The following is a 22,356-nucleotide window of genomic DNA, read 5'->3' as shown; positions in this document are numbered from 1 at the left end:
CAAAGTGAGATAGAGCTTAGCTTAAGTGGTTAATACTACTCACTGGATTCCTGTTTTTGTTTTGCTGAGGTATTACATGACACCGCTGTAGAACCTCATCCAACAGTGAGTTTTGAACCAGGAGCATGCTGGGTGGGTAAACGTGCAGCTACCTAATTACATTTACACAGCTGCTTCGAAGATAGTGAGGCAACCCCTGGTGTCATCTGTAAAACATGAATACTAACTATTTCTTGCGCCAATGAGTCCCTCCAATTTGCCAATATCGTTCATGTGGGACTAATTAAGCTACAGACATTGAGCTCATCCTTGAGTCCCATTCTTGTAGGCTGTGGGAGAGTTGAGATAGAGACTATCCAAATAGCCAACAATATAAGGAGTAGGCCTACATTATTATTATTATTCATGGTATCCATAATGTTAACATATACCTATTTCAGTTCAAAGTATGTGCGAATAGGTAAATGACTTAGATGCAAGTTATGCAACTAAGATGCAACTGTGCTGATAATATAGCACGCAAACCAGAAAGGCTTGACTTTATGCATTCATATCCATCACCAGCTGGATGGATAATCCACAATTTCACAGACCAATTTAAAGGAAACATGCAAGACAGGGAGTTGGATTCAAACTTGGGTCCTCACGACTCACAAGGAGCATGTGGTCAGTGCTCTAACATAGCTGAGCCACCAGGCAGCCCTGATTCCTCTTCTCTAAGCCTTTTTAGACCACACGTGCATGAAAGTAGCAATGAGGCATTTTTATAAAGTATAATGGGGTCTGAGAATGCCAGCCCGGAAAATAAATAAATCTATCATACATAGGAAATTGCCAAGCCAAGTCATTAACAAAAATGTGTTGTGAATGCAATGTTGGTGATCTCATCTTTCCTCATAAATTACTAATTGATTGTCATTGCCGATAGTCGAAGGAAAACTAAAACAAAGAACATAACCATGGATCCTCTAACAAAATGTGTTTTTGCACAAAAAAAGAGAGTTGTAAATATTGCCACCCGTGTTTCCTAGCAGAAGCACTGCCGTTATTCCCATTATGGTTAGATTTCTAGGAACAGTTTATTTTACTTAAATAATCTCTGGTCGTGACCACAATCTAAGATTGTCTGCTGCTTTGTCAGTCTATTGAATGTAACAGAAATACCAGCCGATGGCTTTTATACCCAACCATTGGGTATAAAATGACCATTACCTTGGCAGACTTTGACGAGTCTGCTGCTCTATTGACAACCGACACTTATGTTTTAAAGTAATCTCTCAAAACACATTTTCTTGGGACAGACATTAGGCTGACAGGAAATGGGGAGAGAGATTGGCGAGTGACTGACATGCAGTAAAGGCCGTCGGGATCGGGAGTCGAACCTGCGGCACACTGCCAGGCTCGGACTACTGGCCAAGGTGCCTGGACCGCTGAGTCACGGCCCAGGCCTGATCATTTTTTTAAAACTAAGGTGACATTCACACCAGAAAGCTTTACAGCTTTAAAGCTATCACATCTGAGATCTGTTAGGCTTCCTAGGTGTCAAGGATGCAGACAGAGAGTTTAACCCAAATGCAAAGTCACAACAAACAAGTAGTAGATAAGTAGATAATAAAGAAAGGCAGAATCTTACACTGAATATGCAGGTAGGAACCAGGCAATCAAGAATGACATAATAGTCAAAACAGGAACAGGTAGCAGGACAACAATGACACCAGGTTATGAATTGACAATGAGTGTTTGTACTGAGTCCAGTTTTATAGTGAGCAGGTTGATTGGAGAACTGTTCACTGCTGGGCTGATGAGGTAGTTGAAGACAGGTGTGTAAATGGAACTGGGTTAACTGGGTGTGCTGGAATGGGATATGGGAGCGGCCAATGTGGAGTCACAGACTGAGGGAGAGACAGAATGTGACACTAGGTCACATTGGTGAGGGAACGGCTGAAATGATTCAAATGAATAGCAGGAAAACTTATTTTATGAGGACGTAGAAACTAATTATGTTTGACTGGTAAGACTTGAAATCCTCAGAGAGTTCAGAGTTCAGAAAGTTTATTGTCACTTTGGATGTACACTCATTGTGAAATTCCTATGCCGTAGTGCTCCATAATAACATAGACGTAAACACAAGACATGTGTAGCTTGATTTAATTAAGCCTGACTGAAGAGTGAAGACCTGAAGTAAAATTAAACCAGATCGATTAAATCAATTGTCTCAACCTGAGCCGAGCCCTAAAGGCAGATTCCTGTGACCTCAGTCACCCCGCATTTTTGATCCCAAGCCTATCTCAAACACAAGCAATGAAGTGAGAAACACAGCATGACCTTGACTGAACCTGAACCCATCACATACAGCTGTGTGTGTGTGTGTGTGTGTGTGTGTGTGTGTGTGTGTGTGTGTGTGTGTGTGTGTGTGTGTGTGTGTGTGTGTGTGTGTGTGTGTGTGTGTGTGTGTGTGTGTGTGTGTACGTGTGTGCGTGCGTGCGTGCGTGCGTGCGTGCGTGCGTGCGTGCGTGCGTGCGTGCGTGCGTGTGAGCGAGCACATGCCCACAAGGTGAAGCTGCAGTCAGTTGTAAGTGATGATAAACCCATTCCTAGCACAGGAAATTTGCAGCATGAAGGATATTCTTTATTTCTATTTTCTTCAATGTTTATATGATGTTTACATTGTACATGAGGTGTGTCATTACTAGATTAGCTTGATAATGTACATAGATACATAAGACAGAATGTTATTATTCAAAATAATGTCTTATCATAGAATAATTAGTACACAGTTCCCATTGTTATGGAGACAAATGGTTATTGAGAGTCAAGAGGTGTTGCATTTGACCACAAGCAATATAATCCGAGGACATCAAGTTTTCTGTTAACATTAAACATTATACCTTTAAATGATCAATTCACCGGCAGAGAGAGTTCAGATATAAGCAGAAATTATCAACTACAATAAACTTGGTCAGATTCACGTTTTGCCATTGCAACTCTATATGCATTTGACCACTTCAATTCTCCTTTCCCCCTGCTATATGTCTCTATTCACTCCACGAATAATCTGAATAGTTTTGTGTAGTATAGAAAGTAGATACAAAAGTGATACACATTATTTAGATTTATTTTCATTGGTAAAATGCCAAATTTCACAAAGCAGATGTTCTTTGCAGTGACATGCAAAGAAACCCCTTCATGCTGAGTTGCCAGCTAGTGAAGCCCTCACAAGCTTTTGAAATATTTGCATAGAATGAACTCAAAGGCACCATTTAATAACAATAAGCCTTTTAGTTAGTGTAAATGTGCTTTGTAACCTACCTTTGTGATAGTTGAAATAACAGATGTTTGGTAGTGAAGCAAATGCAATAAGGTGCAAATACAATTCTGCTTTTGTTATAGCATGTTATTAGGTTTTAATAGAATCACGCATGCCATTTTTTTCATGTATTTTGTTCTTGAAAATGTATTTGCCTCACAGTTCCTTTTCTGTTCACTTACAAGAGTTTCCACAAGCTACTGATTTTATAAACAGACCATTTCCACATATGGAAAAACACACATTTGCATTACAACTGAAGCACAGGCTAGATTAAAATGATGAAGTGAGTGATGATCACTTGATCTTAATCTAATTTAGGTAAGGAAGTCGGGTTTTTTGCAGCCCTCCTAACTAATATTCTGGAAAAATATCAACGATTTCTAAAATAGATTTACAACCAAATGTATAATAATTGGTCTTGCGTTATATTGTTTCTTACATTGCAGGCATATTTCATCACAGATACATTCACCCAATTTAACCCATCCAAAAGGTCATAAACTTTGCAATGCGCTGTTCTACACATGGGCTCCATCAGTAAGTGGTTGAAGCCAGTCCCCAGTTAGAACCTTCCAATGTCTACACATGCCAACTCAGTAAATCTCCCTGACCAGCATTTCGACTCCTTAGAGTAGACAGTATGCTGACAATTTACAAATGTACGCTTATGTCCAATGTATACTTCATCCTAGCCTAAATCGGCTATTTTTGGTATGCGACACTGTTGTACGACGTACCATCATTTTAACATTACTGTTCATGCACTAAGATCTGCATTCACAACATGAGGGAAATACAGCATGAACTATATTGTCTCTTGCTCGTTTCACATAACAGTGAACTACAAAAGTAGTAGAACGCTTTTTGAGTCTCTAACTCTTACTATGAGCTAAATATTCTCAGCACTATTATCAAGGCTTCATTGACCATCATTTAGAGGTGCTTCATGTTCAAAGAATGTGAAGTCCTTTCAGACCATTACAACAGATGAAAACATTTGTTTTAGATTTAACATAATTTCTACTTCAAAACTGACATAACTGTCAATGTCTATGTAGAAAGAGACCTGATGAAATATTGACCGGCACTTTTAAAAAAAGTGAAAGATTACACTGACCGACTAATTGTTTTTCAGAGCTTTTATTTAAAAGTGTGAAACACAGACATTTTGTATTAATGTTAATAACACAATGACTGACATTTATTTTCTTTCTTTCAAACTCTTTGACCTAAACTCTCCCTTGCTCGGTAAAGGATTTTGCAACATCGTATACATTAAACTCAATTAAAGACACCAACTGCTCTGCATATTGACTGTCTTGAAGAATCATAATACACGTTTCACATAACTGAATTACTGCTGAATTGTGTTCAACTGGAAATGACTCCTAAACTACAGTATGTCCCTTAAAGGTTCCTCTCATGTTGGCCTTTTTATTATCAAATAATAAAAACCTTATTGGAAAATATTTTGGAAATGCAAAGAAGTGAATCCAATTGCATTTGAACTAAGTGTAGAACTATGAAAAGACTGTGTTAACAAAACAAAACAAAAACCAGACAAAATACAAACATTTAAGATTAAAATGTTGAAATTAACATCTAACACAAAGAAATTAATGAAGTTATAAAAAACAGTGACCTTTTTGCAGTGTGTGCAACACAAAATCCTTATCATTCTTACAAAAAGTATAAAATATTCCAAAACAGCTTGTAAAAACCACCTTGCATCAACATTCACCTCTAGCAAAGGCAAAATAATGGCTTAGAATAAAAAACAGCTTGGTTTTGAAATATTTCATTTCTACCCTGACTTGCTTTTGTCTTTAATGTCTTGCAAAATCCCTCAGTGGAACACTATTTACAGGTACTGACAGTTACTAATATTCTCTTCCATCATCATCGCCCCCTCATAATTTGACACAGACATATTACGTACAATCGTACATACATAATATTATTATGTATATATTGAAAAGCACCATTGAATTATGTATGAAAACTGATGATGTACGTATGTCACTTAAACTTATTCTTTCATATTTGAAAAACAAATTTCAATTTGTATGATCACTGTGAACATCTGGGTTGTGTAGAGTCTATCCTTGTCTTCTGGCTCCCTGTTCACTGCTCTCTTTTGTCAGTCATTCTTGTTCTCCTCCGGACACCAGCTATAGTCATAAACAGAATAGTTAAAACAATACCGTAATTTCCGTTGACATTAACAATTCCTGAGGTTTGATAATGGCTGGATGTTTTTTACCTGGTCTTCGGAGAGGCACCCTTCTTGGATTAGGATTACCCCCTATAGGCAAACAGACATATGTATCATATGTCTGATATGACACATGTATCATGTGTCATATATGACACATGATACATGATACACATGTATCATGTGTCATACCATGACTCGTTTTTGTCCAATCAACAAGACGTGCATGCAACATGAAGATTATCACCTTGGATGAGTTTGGTAAGTTTGTCAGAGTCCTCATGTCCATACATCCCAGAGTCGGAGTCCCCCTCGATATGGGAAAGGTTAATTCCTTATGGAGAGATGTAATCATTATTTATTGTTTAAAGGGATATTTCACTTTCAAAGATGTTTTAGGTCATTGGGTTGAAAAAAGTAATTGAAACAAACACAACACAGTCTCCTCAAGTGTTAAAAGGACAATATCAGTCACCAGAACCAAGGACGGGTGTTTTCGATAAATCTATCATGGTTAAAATGGAGTTTGACGTTACAATGGGTTTGTATAGGAAGGCACCCCCTTCCTATACAAAGTTACCCATTGTAACGTCAAACTCCAGCAAAAATATAGTGAATCCGGAGTGTTCACAAAAGCAGTAGAGTAGATGGTGAAATGACCCAAACATTCTTTGAAAGTAAAATATCTCTACAAAAATAAAAAATAATAACAATAACAATAATAATAACAGCAATGGTTATGTTTACTAACCTTCCATATCTATGTGGGAAGAACTGGAACTGGAAGTGCCACTGCCAACAGAATATTGAGGGCCTGGTGAAGACAGCATTACATTACATAGCATTACTCTCAAATTCTATAACTCTAAAATTGTATAAGTGCTTTCAAACAGCACTTACAGGTGGCTGCAATTCAAAACTGGCCCCTGTAAAACAGCTAAAGTCCCCCCCGTCCCCCCCAAATTCTAACTGTGTACGTATGATTATTTATTTATTTATTTTTGCATAGAAGTGTATGTTTGTGTATGTCTTTAAATGTTCTATGGATTGAAAATGGAGGACCCTTATGTAAATACAGTAAGTCGTCTTAGTGCTTTTTCTGGTTTTATCCACTTTGCAGACTTTGTATTGACCTGTACTTTCGTTGAACTGCACCCATTCTGCAAACTGTTAATACAATTTTCAATCAATCAATCCATCAATCCATCAATCAATCAATCCATCAATCAATCAATCAATCCATCCATCAATCCATCAATCATTCAAAGTTCAAGCTAACTTTATTTACCTCCTGAGACAACCCTGCTGACCGATGTGTAGACTGGATCACCCTCAATGACCCTGGTGACTTTGGTGACAATTGGTGCTCCCTCAATAACCCTGGTAACCTTGGTGAAGGTGGGTTGCGACTGGATAACCCTAGTTACTTTTTTAGTGTCAGGAACTACAAGGAGAAAGAAGATGATGGATGTAGTGAATGTATTCATTGTATGCCAGTAAAATGACATGTGGACATTTCACTGGCTTTGAACATACAGTACATGACGTCATGACACAACAATGTGACTCATAATAAATCAAATCAATATCTACAACTTTCCAAGACAAATTACGTGATTCATAATCAAATAATTTTTACCTACACCTTTCAAAGATGACGAGTATCATAATCAAATTTATATTTACACCTTTCAAAGACAACAATGTAATTTAGGATCAGATCATTTACATCTTATATCTTTGAAAGATATCTTTCTTTTACAGCTTGGAGCTTCTCCCAGAATGTGCTGATAGGTTGCCAGAACCTTTGATATATATCCTCCCATTCATTTCTTCCTGAATGGAAGGACTCTTATGAGATTGTTGTTGTTGTTGATTATTTTTGTGTGTACTTCAGCTGTATATTGTGAGCCTCATGTGTTTGTAAGTCTATGGTTTGTATGCACAAGCCTGCATGTGTTATATGTAAATAACATGAAGGCATTTCATCTGCACCATACAGTAAGTGATTAATGCCCTTTTCAACACAAAGGGAACTTTGTGTTTTCTGCCTATTTGTTTTGTGCCAAACTTTCACCCCTCTCACGCACACATTATTTGAAGAAACTAATTGATGATGAATCACGTGATGATGATGTTCATTAATCATCATTACTGTACCTTCCTGGATGACACGAGTGACGGTCCTTTCTAATAACGAGAGATATAGAACAGTTAATGGCTATTAGAGTATGTACTGCATGCCCAGCTAAACACAAGACCACTGTATATGTGCAAAAATACATAAATAAAATAGCATCTCTATAAATATAGTATGTTGTTGCTTACTCAAAAATGTAAGGGGGATTTCCTGATATCTGAATCCTGAAATGTACTGTAAATAAAACAAATAATTAATTATGGCAGGATTCTCTGGAGCTTAGTTCACAATTCTACAAAATGTTATTGTATGTCTAGAAAGCATAATTATACACATAAATATTGGTGGACAACTGCCCAAATACAATGTGAGCAACTAAAGTAAGAAGTGTTTGTACCATACTGTATTTCAATGGACTCCTCAACCAGCACTAAGGCAAACCAATGTAGTTACAGTAGGTACTAGGTAGGCTATAGCAGTTCAGTAGTTCAGTAGCACAGTAGTTACCTCAAATGTTATTTCAAATAAATAAATAAATGTTTTCTTGTATTGCAAATGTAATCACCGGAACTTTTATCTTTACAGTCCAGTGATAGATCTATATGAAAATGATCACATGTCAAACTGTCTATTACCAGCAACCACTTTAACATTAATGCATTTTGTGAAATATTACCTTGATCTGGATGTACGTGATGAGCTTCTTGAATAGCGTAAGAAGATCCTGGCTTCCAACAGGGATATCTAGATTAAAGCACAGGGCGTTAAACCACACTTAGGACCCCAGCAAGACTAGAGGCTCATTCATGTGTCTCTAATGGGGATCATTTAATAAACATAACCTAATGTCTGGTTTGTTGCCTGCCATGTATTGCACTGAAAATGGTAAAAACAAAACAAAAAAATGTCATACATTTTCAGTGTGAGACACCGGCACGCAACCACATAACATAACCACCCTTTCAGCCAGTAATTAAACAGCTCCCAAAGCATGCTCGACAGGTTTACAATGGAAGATGGCAAGTGAAAATCATACCTCCGGGATACAAAAGACTGTCGACGTAGTGTACTACTCCATTTGTGGCCATGATATCAGAGTCGGGGACTTGGACAGAATTCACCAGCAGGCTGCTGTTTGCCTGAGGGAGATAATTAAAACAGTTATGGACAAGAAAATGGGGAAATTGCTTGATTATACATGCATTAGAACTGCAAGACATGACAGGAAACAGAATTATACCCTCAACATCCTGAAAAGAACATATGGTCAGTGCACTAAGTGGCTACACCAACAGGTAACCCCAACTCATTTACAGTTATTGCCAATACATTTCATCTCGTTATTATTCTTATATATAATTTTAAGTACGTATTCTTAATTGTAACAATCACAGATATTACAAAAGAAAATGCTGATATTTGTAAAAACTTCGCTTCAAACTTACAAACAACAATCTGAGGTTACTGCCTTGGAGAGACTTGAGAAGGTTTGTAACTCCTGTCTCTATACCTCCACCAATGAAGATGCCATTGCTGAAGTGATACAGCAAGATGGTTCTAAGGGCATTGGTGTCAGCTGAAAAATGCAATTGTAAACAAATTCACAAATCATGACATAAACGCCAACCATAAAGTAAATTATAAAGCAAAGCAGGATCTCTAGAATCACATGGGAATGACCCCAATGTGGATCTCAGACTTAATTTTGGTCCAGTCATCTATGACGTCAGAAGTCTGTCACTCAACTCTATGACATATCTATGACGTATTCCAAATTTGGGCAAGACTTCAGCCAGGTCAGAGCCCCATTGACTTCATCATATAATTAAATATTTACCCCAAAAAATCACACTTGTGTGAAGTGAGGGGTGCTCTTGTCTTATCATCATACATCACATTCCGTGCTCAGCCAATAAGCCATGAGGTATACACATTAAAGCCAATTAAATAATCACTATGGGGTACACACAGACACACAATAAAAATATGAATGTGAGGGGCATTCTTATCATCATACATCATCACATTCCGGCCAATCGCAATTGCCGTCCTCACTTTTCTGTCATTCCAGCCAATCACAATTGGCGTCCTCATATTTCTTTCCTCACTTTTTATCCTCAATACGTACTCTGTTCAGCTAATCAAATCATCGCTATGGGGTACACACAGACACACAAAGCTGAGCATAGGAGGGGCTAGTGCCCCTCAACAACACAACAAAATAATGGAGGTACGTATATGGTCTACACTATGTACACGCTGATTGGTATTGGTCCAGCAATGTTTTGAGGGGTGCTTGTCCCTCCTATATCCAGCTTTTAGTGCATGTTCACAAACCTTGTCCTACACAAACATTAAATTCTCATTGACAATGAATGGAGAATTTTACGTCATCATAGTGTCTGACGAAATAGGCATAGTGTCTATTTTACGCAATGATGATGTACAATGATAAGAGCGCCCCTCACTTCACACAGGTGACAGGTGTGATTTTTATTTTACATCCAGACAGACAGACCAACCCTATCGCTATCGTATCGCTGTTAAAATGTATCGTTACACCCTTAATGATGATTTTTAACTTAATCTTTGCATTTTGGGGGAATGTTTGAAATAAATAATAAACAACGAACAATATGTAGGAAACAAAGGGATATTCACTTGCGAAGGCGACCCATGAAAAAACTATTATGTTACTGGTATGGGGAAACAGTGGTCTAATAGACGGCTAGACTCCCGCAGAATGAGCCACGCCGTAACACCCCCCCCCCCCTCCCAAGAAAAAAAACACCATACCAAATCAACAAAGAACTGGAAAGAGTCCCTGAAAAACGAACCTCTCAATAAGTCCAAATCTCTCTCCCTCACACCAGCGAAAGCTTTATCACTGGGAGCAAACAGGGTAAACTCTCCATCCTGTTTCAGCAGGTCAGTCAACCCAGCAGCTTCCATCAGGGACAAAAAGATCCTATGGCACAGAGAAGAAAACAGCTCCTTGGCTCAGTTGGCTGTCACAGAAACCAAAGGGCTGTGCATAGCCAGAACTTTGCTATTCCATGGCTTATTAGCAAGGCTAGTGTGTATTATGTTCTCTCTGGGAGTAACAAGGTTGGATAGGATCAGGAACGAGTAAAGTACATCAGAGGGACAGTGCATGTCAGATGTTTTGGAAATAAAGCCAGAGAGGCCAGACTGAGATGGTTTGGACACGTACAGTACAAAGGAGGGATAGTGAGTATATCGCTGCCTAGAGGAAGACCAAAGAGAAGATTTATGGATGTAGTGAAAGAGGACATGTGTGAGAGAAGAGGAGGCAGAGGACATGGTGAGATGGAGGCAGATGATTCGCTGTGGCGACCCCTGAAGGGAAAAGCCGAAAGGAAAAGAAGAAGATCTGCCCTAGAAATACAAAGTGCAGTAAATAAGTTTTTGGACACACCAACTTATTTGTGTATCCCAAAGGTGAAATTAGCCTTCATGATTTAAACAATCACCTCAAGAACAGATATACAATTAGAGTAATATATCACTTATATGCCGATATCTCATTTGGCTGACCAGTTGAAACACTTAAATCCATTCATAGGTTATTATTTTCTAGTAGGTAGTGGTACTGCACTTTGGCTTTGTAGGGCTGATATGGTTTGTAACAGGTACGGTCGCCCCTTTTCCATCTCGCCCCACTACTCTACCTATCTGTAAATAACAAACATAATTCATGTTGGTGATTATATAAAAGGTATTATCATATTAATTTATCATTGTTAAGTTCACTCTGTATATCCAAGGGCATAATAGCATGATGATGCCATTACAAAACATGGGCTACATGGAAGAAATGTGTTTTATAAAACAAAATTAACTGCTAGAAGGTCCTAAATTAACTTAATTAAGCAGTCACCGTCTCTGTGTCATGTTGTTCTTATAGAGATCGACTACTATACAATAAAATAAATTTGTATACAAGATCATTTCAGATTTCAGAGAGGGAGGGAAATACTAAATTAACTACATTAAAAAAAATCACGGGCGAGTTGGTAAAGGGGCGAGTCGTTTGGTATTCTTTGAGCATAATGCTATATTTTAATTGTACACTTTTATCGCCACCTCACCATACTTACTTGAAGCCACCGTGTTCCGTCAGAATCTGGTACATACTTTTCTCTGCCGGTTTCATGAACATCTTCATGAGGTGAAGGGCTCCATTGCTGCCCTCTTTGCTGCCTCTTATCAGACATGAATTCTCAATGCATACGGCCTGCAGAAACAATTCAGAGGTCCAGGAAAGTGAGTAAACATTATCCCTTCAGCACGTTAAAAACTTTCATAATTTCTGAAGAAAAGGCACATTTTCTTCAAGCTGAATTAACTAAGATTAACTATTAATTAACTAACTATTAACTTAATTGAACTTTTGTGACCTGAACATAATGTGTATTTTCATTTGATTGCTGTAAAATGAGGTGCCACACTGCATCAACTGCCCACTTTATGTATAGCTATCTGAAAGGGATGTTTGTGTGCTTTGTTTTAGTGGTGAACTGAAGTTATATTTGGCTAGAACTTCAGAGAAATGAAGAGAGCTTACAGTGCGGTAGATGAAGACCCTCAGGAACTTTCCCCCAAGGGTCTCCAGACGCTGGCCATTGTACAATTCGCCCAGAACAATCTTATTCTTCAAGATGTGGTTCTCCATGATGAGCTTAAGTTCCCTCTGATCCATGGACATTACTTCATCTGAAAAAAGACAACAACAATAATAATAATAACTAGAACTGCACTCTGTCGAGTGCATACTTGCTTGTTGCACACTAGTAGGCCATAAATGGCCAACTAGTGCGCAAGCAGAGCGCGCAAGTACTTTCGACCGCTACAAACTGTCAAATCTCAGTAATGACTACTTGTGCCTGATACAAGTCTCTGTCTAGAATAAAGCTTTATGAAAGAACAAAGCTTTAAAACATATCGTCATTACGTCACCATCGAAAACCAATTACACTCTACACACTCACACTATGTATATGTAATTTGTAAGTTGATTAGCGGTACACTGTGGTTACTTTGCGCCGTACGCACCGTCCCAGCCAACCCGCCACTTTTGATGCGTATGCACCGTCCCAGCAAATTGTGCCTGATACGGCAGTGGTGCCAGATTACATACATGTATACACAGGAGCATTACCTTTAATCCTCCCAACACTAAAACATATCGTCATTACGTCACCATCGAAAACCAATTACACTCTGGCATTGGGTCCTTTAATCCACATATTTCTTACGTCATCATTGAGAGCTAGTTAGTAGTTATACATATACTGGTACACACCATGTAATCTGGTCCCAGCAAATCAGGCACAATTTGCTGGGACGGTGCATACGCATCCAAAGTGGCGGGTTGGCTGGGACGGTGCATACGAGTCCCTGGCGAAACTATTACTTGCGCACTCTGCTTGCGCAAGTAATAACCAGTAAGACGGCTGAGGGCAAGAAGCATGTGCACGCATCCGCCTGGGTGACAGCAGACTGCTGGGCGAGTGCTGGTGCTTTGGCATGGGGGGTAAGATCTTAAGTTTCGGGCTGTTCGGCTGCCGGGCACGGCTGAACAAATAATTTTGAGGCAGACCCATCTAGAGTTTAAATGGACAGGTATCAGTCAAAAGGGAGACATCGAGGAGGAAGGATGGATGGGTCAACATGGAATGTCAGAACAGGTCAGCTCCACATATGGAGATCTAAGGGTTTGTGGTTTGAGGTCAGATGTAGAGTTGCTGGCTAATATTGATGACGTCAGGGATCTCCATATATGGGCTTAATATTGATCACACCGGGATTCTCCATCCCTGATGATGTCACGTGCGCCATCCCTGATGATCTCACGCGCTCCATCCCTAATGATGTCACATAGTGTCACGTGCTCTCTCACCCTGACCAACCAACCAACACACAGACTGACGGGAACTGCACGATTCCATAGTTCCATAGTTAGTTTGGACGCTCGTCGCATCATGATAATAATAATAGGATACTGTTCATAATGGTGCAACTGCTAATATTACTAATCATATTAGAAACGGATATTGCATGATCCAGTTCCTCTTTCTGTTGGATTCAAATGACTCGTACCTTATTTTGTCATCTTTTGGGAAGCTTACAAAAACAGCATTGACAGGCAGAGAACAGACCTCCAGGGCAGACTTTACTGCTTTTAAGCAATAGCAATCTGACTGTACATGGAACATGTTCAGCAGCCCACAAATCTTGTTTTAGGATAGGGAGGCTTTAAGCAGTACATTTTAACTGCTCTTGGCGTTCCTCACGCTCTGTTGAAATGTATGCCACTGATGATGAATGTATTCCCCTTCAATTAATTGCATGTGTTGAGAGTTATTGACTCACTTCTTTTGGAGGGTACAGTATAGGCATGTTCCCTCGGGGAGTGGGTATGGCTGTATTCACTCTTCCAAGTCAGAAAAGCTGTATTGCATGCACTGTATATATTCTCACATTAGACAGATATGGCTGTCTGACTCACCCGTGAAGACAGAGTTTATGGCAGCCAGCAAAGTATACTCTGCATCTGCCTGCATATCCCCAGCCAGGCCCAACTCTGACACCATGTCACCGAAGGTGGACTGGCCACTGCCGATCAGCTCCATCACCTGTTTAGCTTTGAAGGCACAGGAAACCCAGAAACTATTAATATCAGATTGTTCCATTCCACATGATTTCTTTCCATGATTTATATTATATATTTTATTTATATTTTATTTACTTTTGTAATTAGTTTTTCCCAAGACATACAGTAAAACAGCACAATTCCTGTATATGCCCAACAAATACTGTACATGCAGTATCCATTAGCTAAACACCCATACAGTCCGGGAAAGGAATACGCAATCCTAACCTGAGTCAGGCATGAGCACTTGATCAATTAGGTGGATGACGCCATTGGTGGTGACGATGTCCTTCTTCAACACCATCTTGATGCCGTTGACGGTGAGGCTGTCTCCATCGCATCCAATCTCAATGTTGTTCCCCTCCACGGTCTCATAGGAGGTGCCAGCCATGATGGCCTCGGAGCACTGGACTGAGTTCAGGAGGTGGAAGTTCAGCAAAGCTATGGAAAAAGGAAAGAAAGATATACATGCGATCTCGTCTTTAGCCTTTGCGGGAATTTGGACCATACACTGTAGAAAGAGAGGTTGGCTTTGACTGTAATGGGTGAAATGTGGAAGAATTATGTATTGGCCATTTTCTGTAATAATTCTTTACTCCAGTGTTGTTTCATTGATGGTTTTATTCATTCTTTTATGTGTTCGGGGCAACTCCCCAATTATTTTTACTTCCATTTTAATAACTTTATGTTCTTGTTTTCAGAGCTTGTAAATGAATGATCGTTGTACTGTAAATCATTGTTATTATTATTATTATTATTATTATTACTAATTTACTATTAGGTTTGTGATTGTTAGTCAGTGAAAGGTTGTTGGTATAGGTTTCACTGCCAACCACCTGAAGGCCCTTTGGATCCCTTGGGCCCTCATGTAAGAAGACTCACAGCTTTCTTGTGAACCGGTTTGATCTTATCGTATAGGGCAATCTTGGGGCTAATAAAAATCTTAGGCTTTTACTGCTGCCATTCTGTCTGGCGTGGCGAATAATGCAGCTGTTTCCTGCTTCTCGATGTCACACAATAAAATCATGTTCAGATGCTTTTTACATTTATTTTCTGTATGTGTGTGCACCAACTTGCAAATATTATCTTATTTTGTGACCTACAGTACACACACTACCTTAAAAAAATTCTAGTAAACGAGATAAAATATTTGTCATCACATAAATGGGGCAATATTTTGTCTGCTTTGTCTGACTTTCCATTTGTTCATATGCTATATCATTATGCTATGCTTTGACTCGGTTTTGGTATGCCAAATCCATAACATGTAATCTGTGATAGTTCATAATTCATCTGCTTTGAATTGGATAATCTGAAACGTGAAGAAAAAAAAACCGGTTAATAGGACCTGAATATGTGCCAACAAGGAATGATTTAGTTTGTTTTTCTGTCACGTTATCTCATTAAACATGACTGCGGTCCTAGTTTGGGCATACTGTAGTTTCGTCCAGGAATCTAAATTCTCTATAGCCTCTACTGTTTAAACTGTTCTAGTGAGGAGCTTCATCCTGAATGAGTAACAAGCATTCCAGAGGGGTGATTCTCAGAGACTAGCCCATGGTTTACCTTGGAGAACGTCCTTGTCAGACATAAGTCTTTCCAGTACGCCCGTTCCCAGCTTCTCAAAGGCTTCATTGGTGGGGGCGAACAAGGTGTACTGCCCTGGTTGACCCAGGTTGTCAAGCAAGCCAGAGGCAGTAGCCACATCCTAGAGGGAGATGTCATACTGTAAATCAGTGGTTCTATAACATATGGTGAAACGTTACACAACTTTATGCCTTTTTTGTAAGAAATAGGCCATGCCCACAAATATTTGAAGATGCACACGGACGGACAGATGGACACATGCACACATGTTGCACATACACGCTAACAGGCCAAAAACATGATATCCGCCTCCTGGCCTGTCGGATAGAAAATGTATCAAAATAACAGGACAGAATCCCACTCACCAACAGAGTGGACAGGTCATCGTCAACCTCAATGACATCCTGGATGGTGTTTCCGGCAGCACTGATGACACGGTCGATGACATGCACCACCCCATTGGTGGCCACCTGGTTACCATGAATGATCCTGGCACAGTTCACAGTCACAACCTGCGCACACACACACCATGTTCTGCTGAAATTCACTGTTACAGTATAGAAAAGGTGTGCCTATATACAGTCAAATTGAACTCTGACGTTAAGATTACCACACACATATTCTGTCACGTTCAAATACTCACCCCATTGGAGTAGTGGTTGATGAAGAGGCCTAGGTCGTTGTACAGTGAATTGATATTCATGCCATTCTTCAGGTCTTTGGTCAAGTATCGTTTGTTAGACATGTGATAATGCAGAGCGTTGTACAGCTCAATGTTCACATTGCTGACCAATGCAGACCTCACCTCCTATAAGACCAGAGAATATATAAGTCAATATGATTTGTTCTGACCCTGAGCTGGTACACATTTCTTTTAGACTTTGGCTTACTTCATCTAAAAGCTCCCAGGCGTCATTGCTGGGGGCAAAGAAAGTGTATGACCCATGGCCCTCAATCTCGGGCCTCAGCTTGGAGATGTCTGCATAATTCTGGGTCGAGGTAGCCTTCACCGGTCCCAAGGTACCATAAACATTGTCAATAGGCGCCACTGAGGAGGAAGTTTACCATAAGAATTATTGCCGTCACCTTTTATTACTACAACGGGCAAACAGGAATAATCTTTATGTGTAAGCCAGGGGTTCTCAACGTTTTTGGCTGGTGACCCCCGACAATGCTTTGGCCATGTCTCATGACCACCGCCCTGCCCCCCCTCTCCACCACCAATACAAATAGACCGCTACAATATCCTTAATAATAGACATCTTAAATAAATTCTGAAACCAGATATAATCATTACGGAAGGTTTATGCAGGCATTCAAAAAAACTTTTTTTTATCAAATTCGGGATCCCCCGGGGGTCTCAACCCACAGGTTGAGAACCCCTGGTGTAAGCAATATACAGATCGTGTCTATAGTCGCATGGGAGTTTAGTCTAATTTCAATTATTACAAGTGGCTGCTCTTCGGCTGAAGTTTATGTCCTTGTTTAACCTTTACCAGATCGTGTGAACACATTACACACTTTACCTGCAGGGCAGCCACGCATGCCGTCCAACTTCATGTAACCTGGACAGCACTCATAAAGCACAGTCCTGTAACAAAACCACAAACATCATGACAAAGGAGATCCAATCTTCTCATATTATAAATTGTTTACAAGCATACAAGCAGCTTACATGTACAGCAGCTGTGCGATAAATATTTTCTCTGGCTACCATTTTTTAAGCCAAATCAAAATTTACTGCTGACTTGACTGTTTCGATCCCACGTTTTCGGTTTCCACATGTTCCTCATTATGTCTTTCATTGCCGAAGCATGTGGTCTGATGGCTTGGGCTAGATCCCAGTGGAAAGGGTGCCCCTTGGGTTATGCTACCATTACAGTAGAGGGTTTATACTACCAATGAGTTGTCTTTGATGGTAAACATTTAGTTGGGCCCGGGGCTCCTGGTTTGGTTAACCTCAGAGACATAACTTTTTGGTTTTGAAATGGTGCAGTGTAATCATCAGTATCGGAAATTTTGGTTAGAATATGGAACTTTTCAACTGCCGTCATAAACCATTTGATGGTCTATGTGGAAACAGACAGTCATATCCAGTTGGAATTTTCCTGTTGAACAGGAACAGCGTTACCTTTGAATGAACAGTAAAACAACTTTAGCATGCTAGTCATCTATGAGTGAGACTTCATACGTATTGTATAATTTACTATAATTGTACTGTAGATATAATGAATAGTAAGACAATTTGATGCAAGAGAGAAAGCAGGAGAGAGAGATGTTTTTCTAGTTGGACAGGCATGTGAGAGACAGGACTGGACACAGTTGCCATAAATCAGACATGGCTTGCAAGGAAGATGGAAAGATCCAACTCACAGCTGCTATAGATATAAAAACAACTGTATCTCTTGGGTCAGCATGTCTGAGCATGTTAGAACTATAACTGTCTCAACTCAATAGAAACAATTTTCCGGTGGTATTCGTTGGACTTGAAATAGTGCAGAGAATACCATGTTAATGCAAAGTTAAGGAAAAGGAGAAAAAAACCCAACAAGATGAATACACAATTAGCATACACGCTGGAGAGTCGTACACAATAATGTTAAACTAAATTTCATCTGAAATTCACATGAAATCTAATCTACAGGAACATCGTGATTCATATTTACTATAACATCTATATTTACTATATGATATATTTACTATATCATACAGTATTTATGACAGAGTATGGTCTGGAGTAATAAAAAAAGGCTTCAGCCTTGTCCCTTTGAGAACGATAAAGGTGCAATGATTAGACTGCAGCTGTCATTTACAGCTCACATCTCAAAAGGGCCAGACAGCATAGATGGAAACAGATCAAGACTTGTAATCTGAGCAAAGGATCCTAAGGTCATGGCTCACTGCCACTCTGTGTCTTTGAACCACAGTTGAATGGAGTTGGGGGTAGACTGGGATGAGATCACTCAGAGTCAGCAAAACCCCCTCAACATTGCTCTCCCACACAGAGGAAACCCAGACTCCCTCTGGCTATGGAAACTTATGACTGGTCAGCATCTTTATAGTACATGGGTTTTTTTTTCCAACTGTGGATCACTCTAACGTAGCCAAACACGTGCTTATCCCAATAAAACCTGTTGCTAATGAACTGAGCTGTCGGATGCATCCAGTACAAAACTGTGGAACAACATTCCCATGCATGCACATGTAATCCAATTATGTCATGCCATAAAATGTCCCACAAGACAGTTTACTATGCACCAATGTATTGATCTGGCTCCGAGTCCAATCTTTTGGTTTATTTCATTGTGCCATGAATGAGGATTTCTATTGAAATACATTCCATTCTTATTTTCTCATTTAATTTTTTCCCCCCATTATAATCGCTAGGTCTAGAGAACAGCTTTTACTTATCATGGACTTCTTAATTTCTGAGAGTGCAAAGCATGGGCTCAAGTGCAATAGTAATCTGTGTGTGGGAAGTGTGGGCATTGGTTGAATCCAAGTTAAAACATAAAAGCGCTGAGACGGCTGGAACAATAAGAGACAGATTAGACAGATATTTCTGTATTTCAGTGTGTCTGAGATTAAATCACTTTTCCATTCATGAATATGATTGACAATTTGCAATCCTGGAATCAGTGGTTCACCACATTGGTATCCAACAACGACCAGAACTTAATACTTATTGTATATGGCAGTGATAGGATTGTTTTGATAGTCCTATCACAGTATGAATGTGTTTTTAATGTAATATATAAGCTGTAGCTTTATTAAAAGTAAAATACCAGATTCTGTATCTAATTTGGAGCCATCCAAGTTTCCAGACCTTGTAAAAAAAATGAAGCATTTACCAGAACTAGACACTGTATGGAAATGTGGATTTGCTGGGAAGATAGCTGTCAGTCTTTGTCATCATTTAATATAGTGGTTCTCAAAGTTAGGAGAACACCAACGGTCCTTGAGGGATTCTATAGGCTAGAAGTTATAGCCCAATTGAGAGAATGTAAAGAAGAATGGCTATTTTATTCAGATCATAAGTTTCACTCTTATTTGTGCGCAACCCAATCACCAGAGAAGAAACATTACCACTGTATGTTTCTGCAAACCACTGACACGTTGCGGCCACGGGTTAGGTTTAGGGTTACTTAGTTATTATGTACTTCGAATAAAGAAATGTATAGGACTGAGTCAACATGATCCAGATATAGGCACATCAACTGATGATTAGAAAATGTCCAGTTCCAACACTTTTTTGTGCATTGCAGAAACATAATGTGGCAAAGTTTTCCATGGCGACCTGGCTGCCGTGGGCTGAATCATATCAATTCAGGGGTCCTTGACATGAAAGTGTTTGAGAACCTCTGCTTTAATATGGGAAAGCATTTATCCTGTTGGAACCATAAAGTACTTACGCTTTTTTTCCACAGATGGCCCCTTGGTACCAATTACGGCAAGTGCTGAAGTACTTTTTCTTGGACCCCATGACTTGCTGGAGAGCGCAGACATTAGGTCTGATGAACACAGAATGCAGACATGAAGCACTTTCTTGCAGGTAAAAAAAATAATACGTTCATATTTTAGTGCTGGATATTTTCAGAAATCTAAATGATTCCAGTAAATTAGGCCACATAGTAACATATTAACAGTAGGTTTATACGGAATACATGTGTTATAAATAATATTAATACATAATATAAATCATCAAGCCCAGCAAGTACAATTTTCTATTGCAACTTGAGGCATAGAATCATGCACAGACATAACTGAATTGAATTAAAAAGCAAAACATGCCAACACGGTATAAAGACAAACTTATAAGACAAAGTATAAATTATAAAGCCTTAACACTTACCCCTCTTTTCTTGCCCTGATGCGACTGTGCGTCACTATTTTGTCGTAAGCTGAGGAGTCGGCCTTATCAAAGGCAGAAAGCACAAAGAGTGCAAAAGCACCAACAAAAAGGAGCTTCATCCTTGCTTTCCTCCAAACCCAGAGTTATGGGAGCAGGATCTCAGACTGGGAGTTTATATACAGTACCACCCCTCCAAACAAGGAGGATGGCAACATTTCACACTCATGACTGGACCACATGTACAGAGACCCTTCAACATGCTGTATTTCTCTCCAAATAGTTGAGCACTCTTATACTGTACTAATGTTACTAATATAATTACAAACGTATGCTAATTAGGTATTAGTTTTCATTTTAATTTCTATTTTGATTGGGACATTATACGACATACAATAGGCCTACTATGTATGTATTTTAATTTCACAAATCCTAATTGGTATTAATTTTCTCTTGTGATTTACAGTATGAGCAATTACATTGTGTGTGTGCGTGCGGGCCTGCGTGCGTGCATGCATGCGTGCATGCGAGAGAGAGAGAGATTGAGAGAGAGAGAGAGAGAGAGAGGGAGGGGCAGGGGGAGAGGTTTGTGGCAGATTAAATGCATTTAGTTTGAAGATTTGCAATTCTGATGCCTTTGTGAAAACTTTAGACAATTAACCGTAAATCATTTTAACAACAGAGACATTTCAGATTCATGATGGATAAATACAGAGCAGATGGAATATTTGTAACTGCAGAACCCTGTTCTAGTTTGTCTTTGGTAATAATTTCAATTATTTGGCCATAGAATAAAGGAATATCATCATTTTTTGATCAAATGCCAACATTCTGGCTAGAATGCAGTGCACCCCACCTAGTGGCAGTGTGGGAGAATTGCATTCTTAAAGACCCAGGTTTGGGACATAGATGTACAGTATAAGCTCATGTGTTGAAATTGATTTGTGTTCGTGTTGTGAGCTTGAAGAGCAGATCTTTTTTTTATGTGAAATCTTTTAATAGTGGATGCTCAAAATAGGGATGCCATGGTGAAAGTGGTTAAAAAGATCAAGCATTCAGATTTGCAGCATGATCTTCTGAACACATCATCTGGGATCTTGGATATAATTCCATGGCAAAACTAAGAGACAAAAGTGTAAAGATTTCCGAAATTATGTTATGGGGTTGAAAAAAGAAATCATGTTCAACCTTCTGTTTTTTTTCTTTGAAAACAAAAAGAAAAGAACGTGTGATGTGATTTTGAATATTTTAATTTATATCAGGGTTCTTGTTTAAACATATTTACTTATTCTTATTATTCTTATTAATTATCCAGATACAAAGCTATTTGGATTGCCCTCCATGATAATGGCATTTCTACGGTTTAAATATATTGGCTACAACTACTGAAGACATTTAGGAAAATGTTTGAGTCAAGAACTAAGGAAACAAGAGAAAAACCAAATCATTAAAACCAAATGAGTATAAACATGTGTGAAACAGGTTTCAAAAGGTTATGAAGGTTCAGTGGTGTACTGTTCTGCAAGGGACAGTCATAAAATTGAAATATAAGGTTGATTTCAGGGTGATTTATACTTTG

At 39.1% G+C, this 22,356-nt stretch overlaps 1 protein-coding gene across 2 annotated transcripts; it reads right to left on the bottom strand.

Annotated features, from left to right (window-relative positions):
- Nucleotides 1-4,434: 4,434 nt before the first annotated feature.
- On the bottom strand, nt 4,435-20,941 carry postnb (periostin, osteoblast specific factor b). 2 transcript variants are annotated; one of them, XM_080772493.1, is made up of 22 exons: nt 20,781-20,941; nt 20,341-20,439; nt 17,455-17,519; nt 16,819-16,976; nt 16,572-16,736; nt 16,294-16,440; nt 15,908-16,049; nt 14,570-14,782; nt 14,198-14,332; nt 12,254-12,402; nt 11,787-11,923; nt 10,503-10,633; nt 9,111-9,241; nt 8,702-8,804; nt 8,342-8,409; nt 7,854-7,899; nt 7,686-7,715; nt 6,814-6,969; nt 6,277-6,339; nt 5,773-5,859; nt 5,574-5,615; nt 4,435-5,481 (listed from the first exon to the last, which is right to left on the bottom strand). In XM_080772493.1, the coding sequence occupies exons 1-22, from the start codon at nt 20,897-20,899 to the stop codon at nt 5,435-5,437; spliced, it is 2,433 nt and encodes an 810-aa protein (XP_080628619.1). In that variant the 5' UTR covers nt 20,900-20,941; the 3' UTR covers nt 4,435-5,434. The 2 variants fall into 2 exon arrangements, with proteins under 2 accessions (XP_080628619.1, XP_080628620.1); XM_080772494.1 differs by lacking the exon at nt 5,574-5,615.
- Between the last annotated feature and the right edge of the window lie 1,415 nt (nt 20,942-22,356).

Source organism: Protomyctophum bolini (genome assembly GCF_963924005.1).
Source record: "Protomyctophum bolini genome assembly, chromosome: 9".
Classification (NCBI taxonomy): domain Eukaryota; kingdom Metazoa; phylum Chordata; class Actinopteri; order Myctophiformes; family Myctophidae; genus Protomyctophum; species Protomyctophum bolini.
This window is presented reverse-complemented; position numbering and strand designations above follow the sequence as displayed.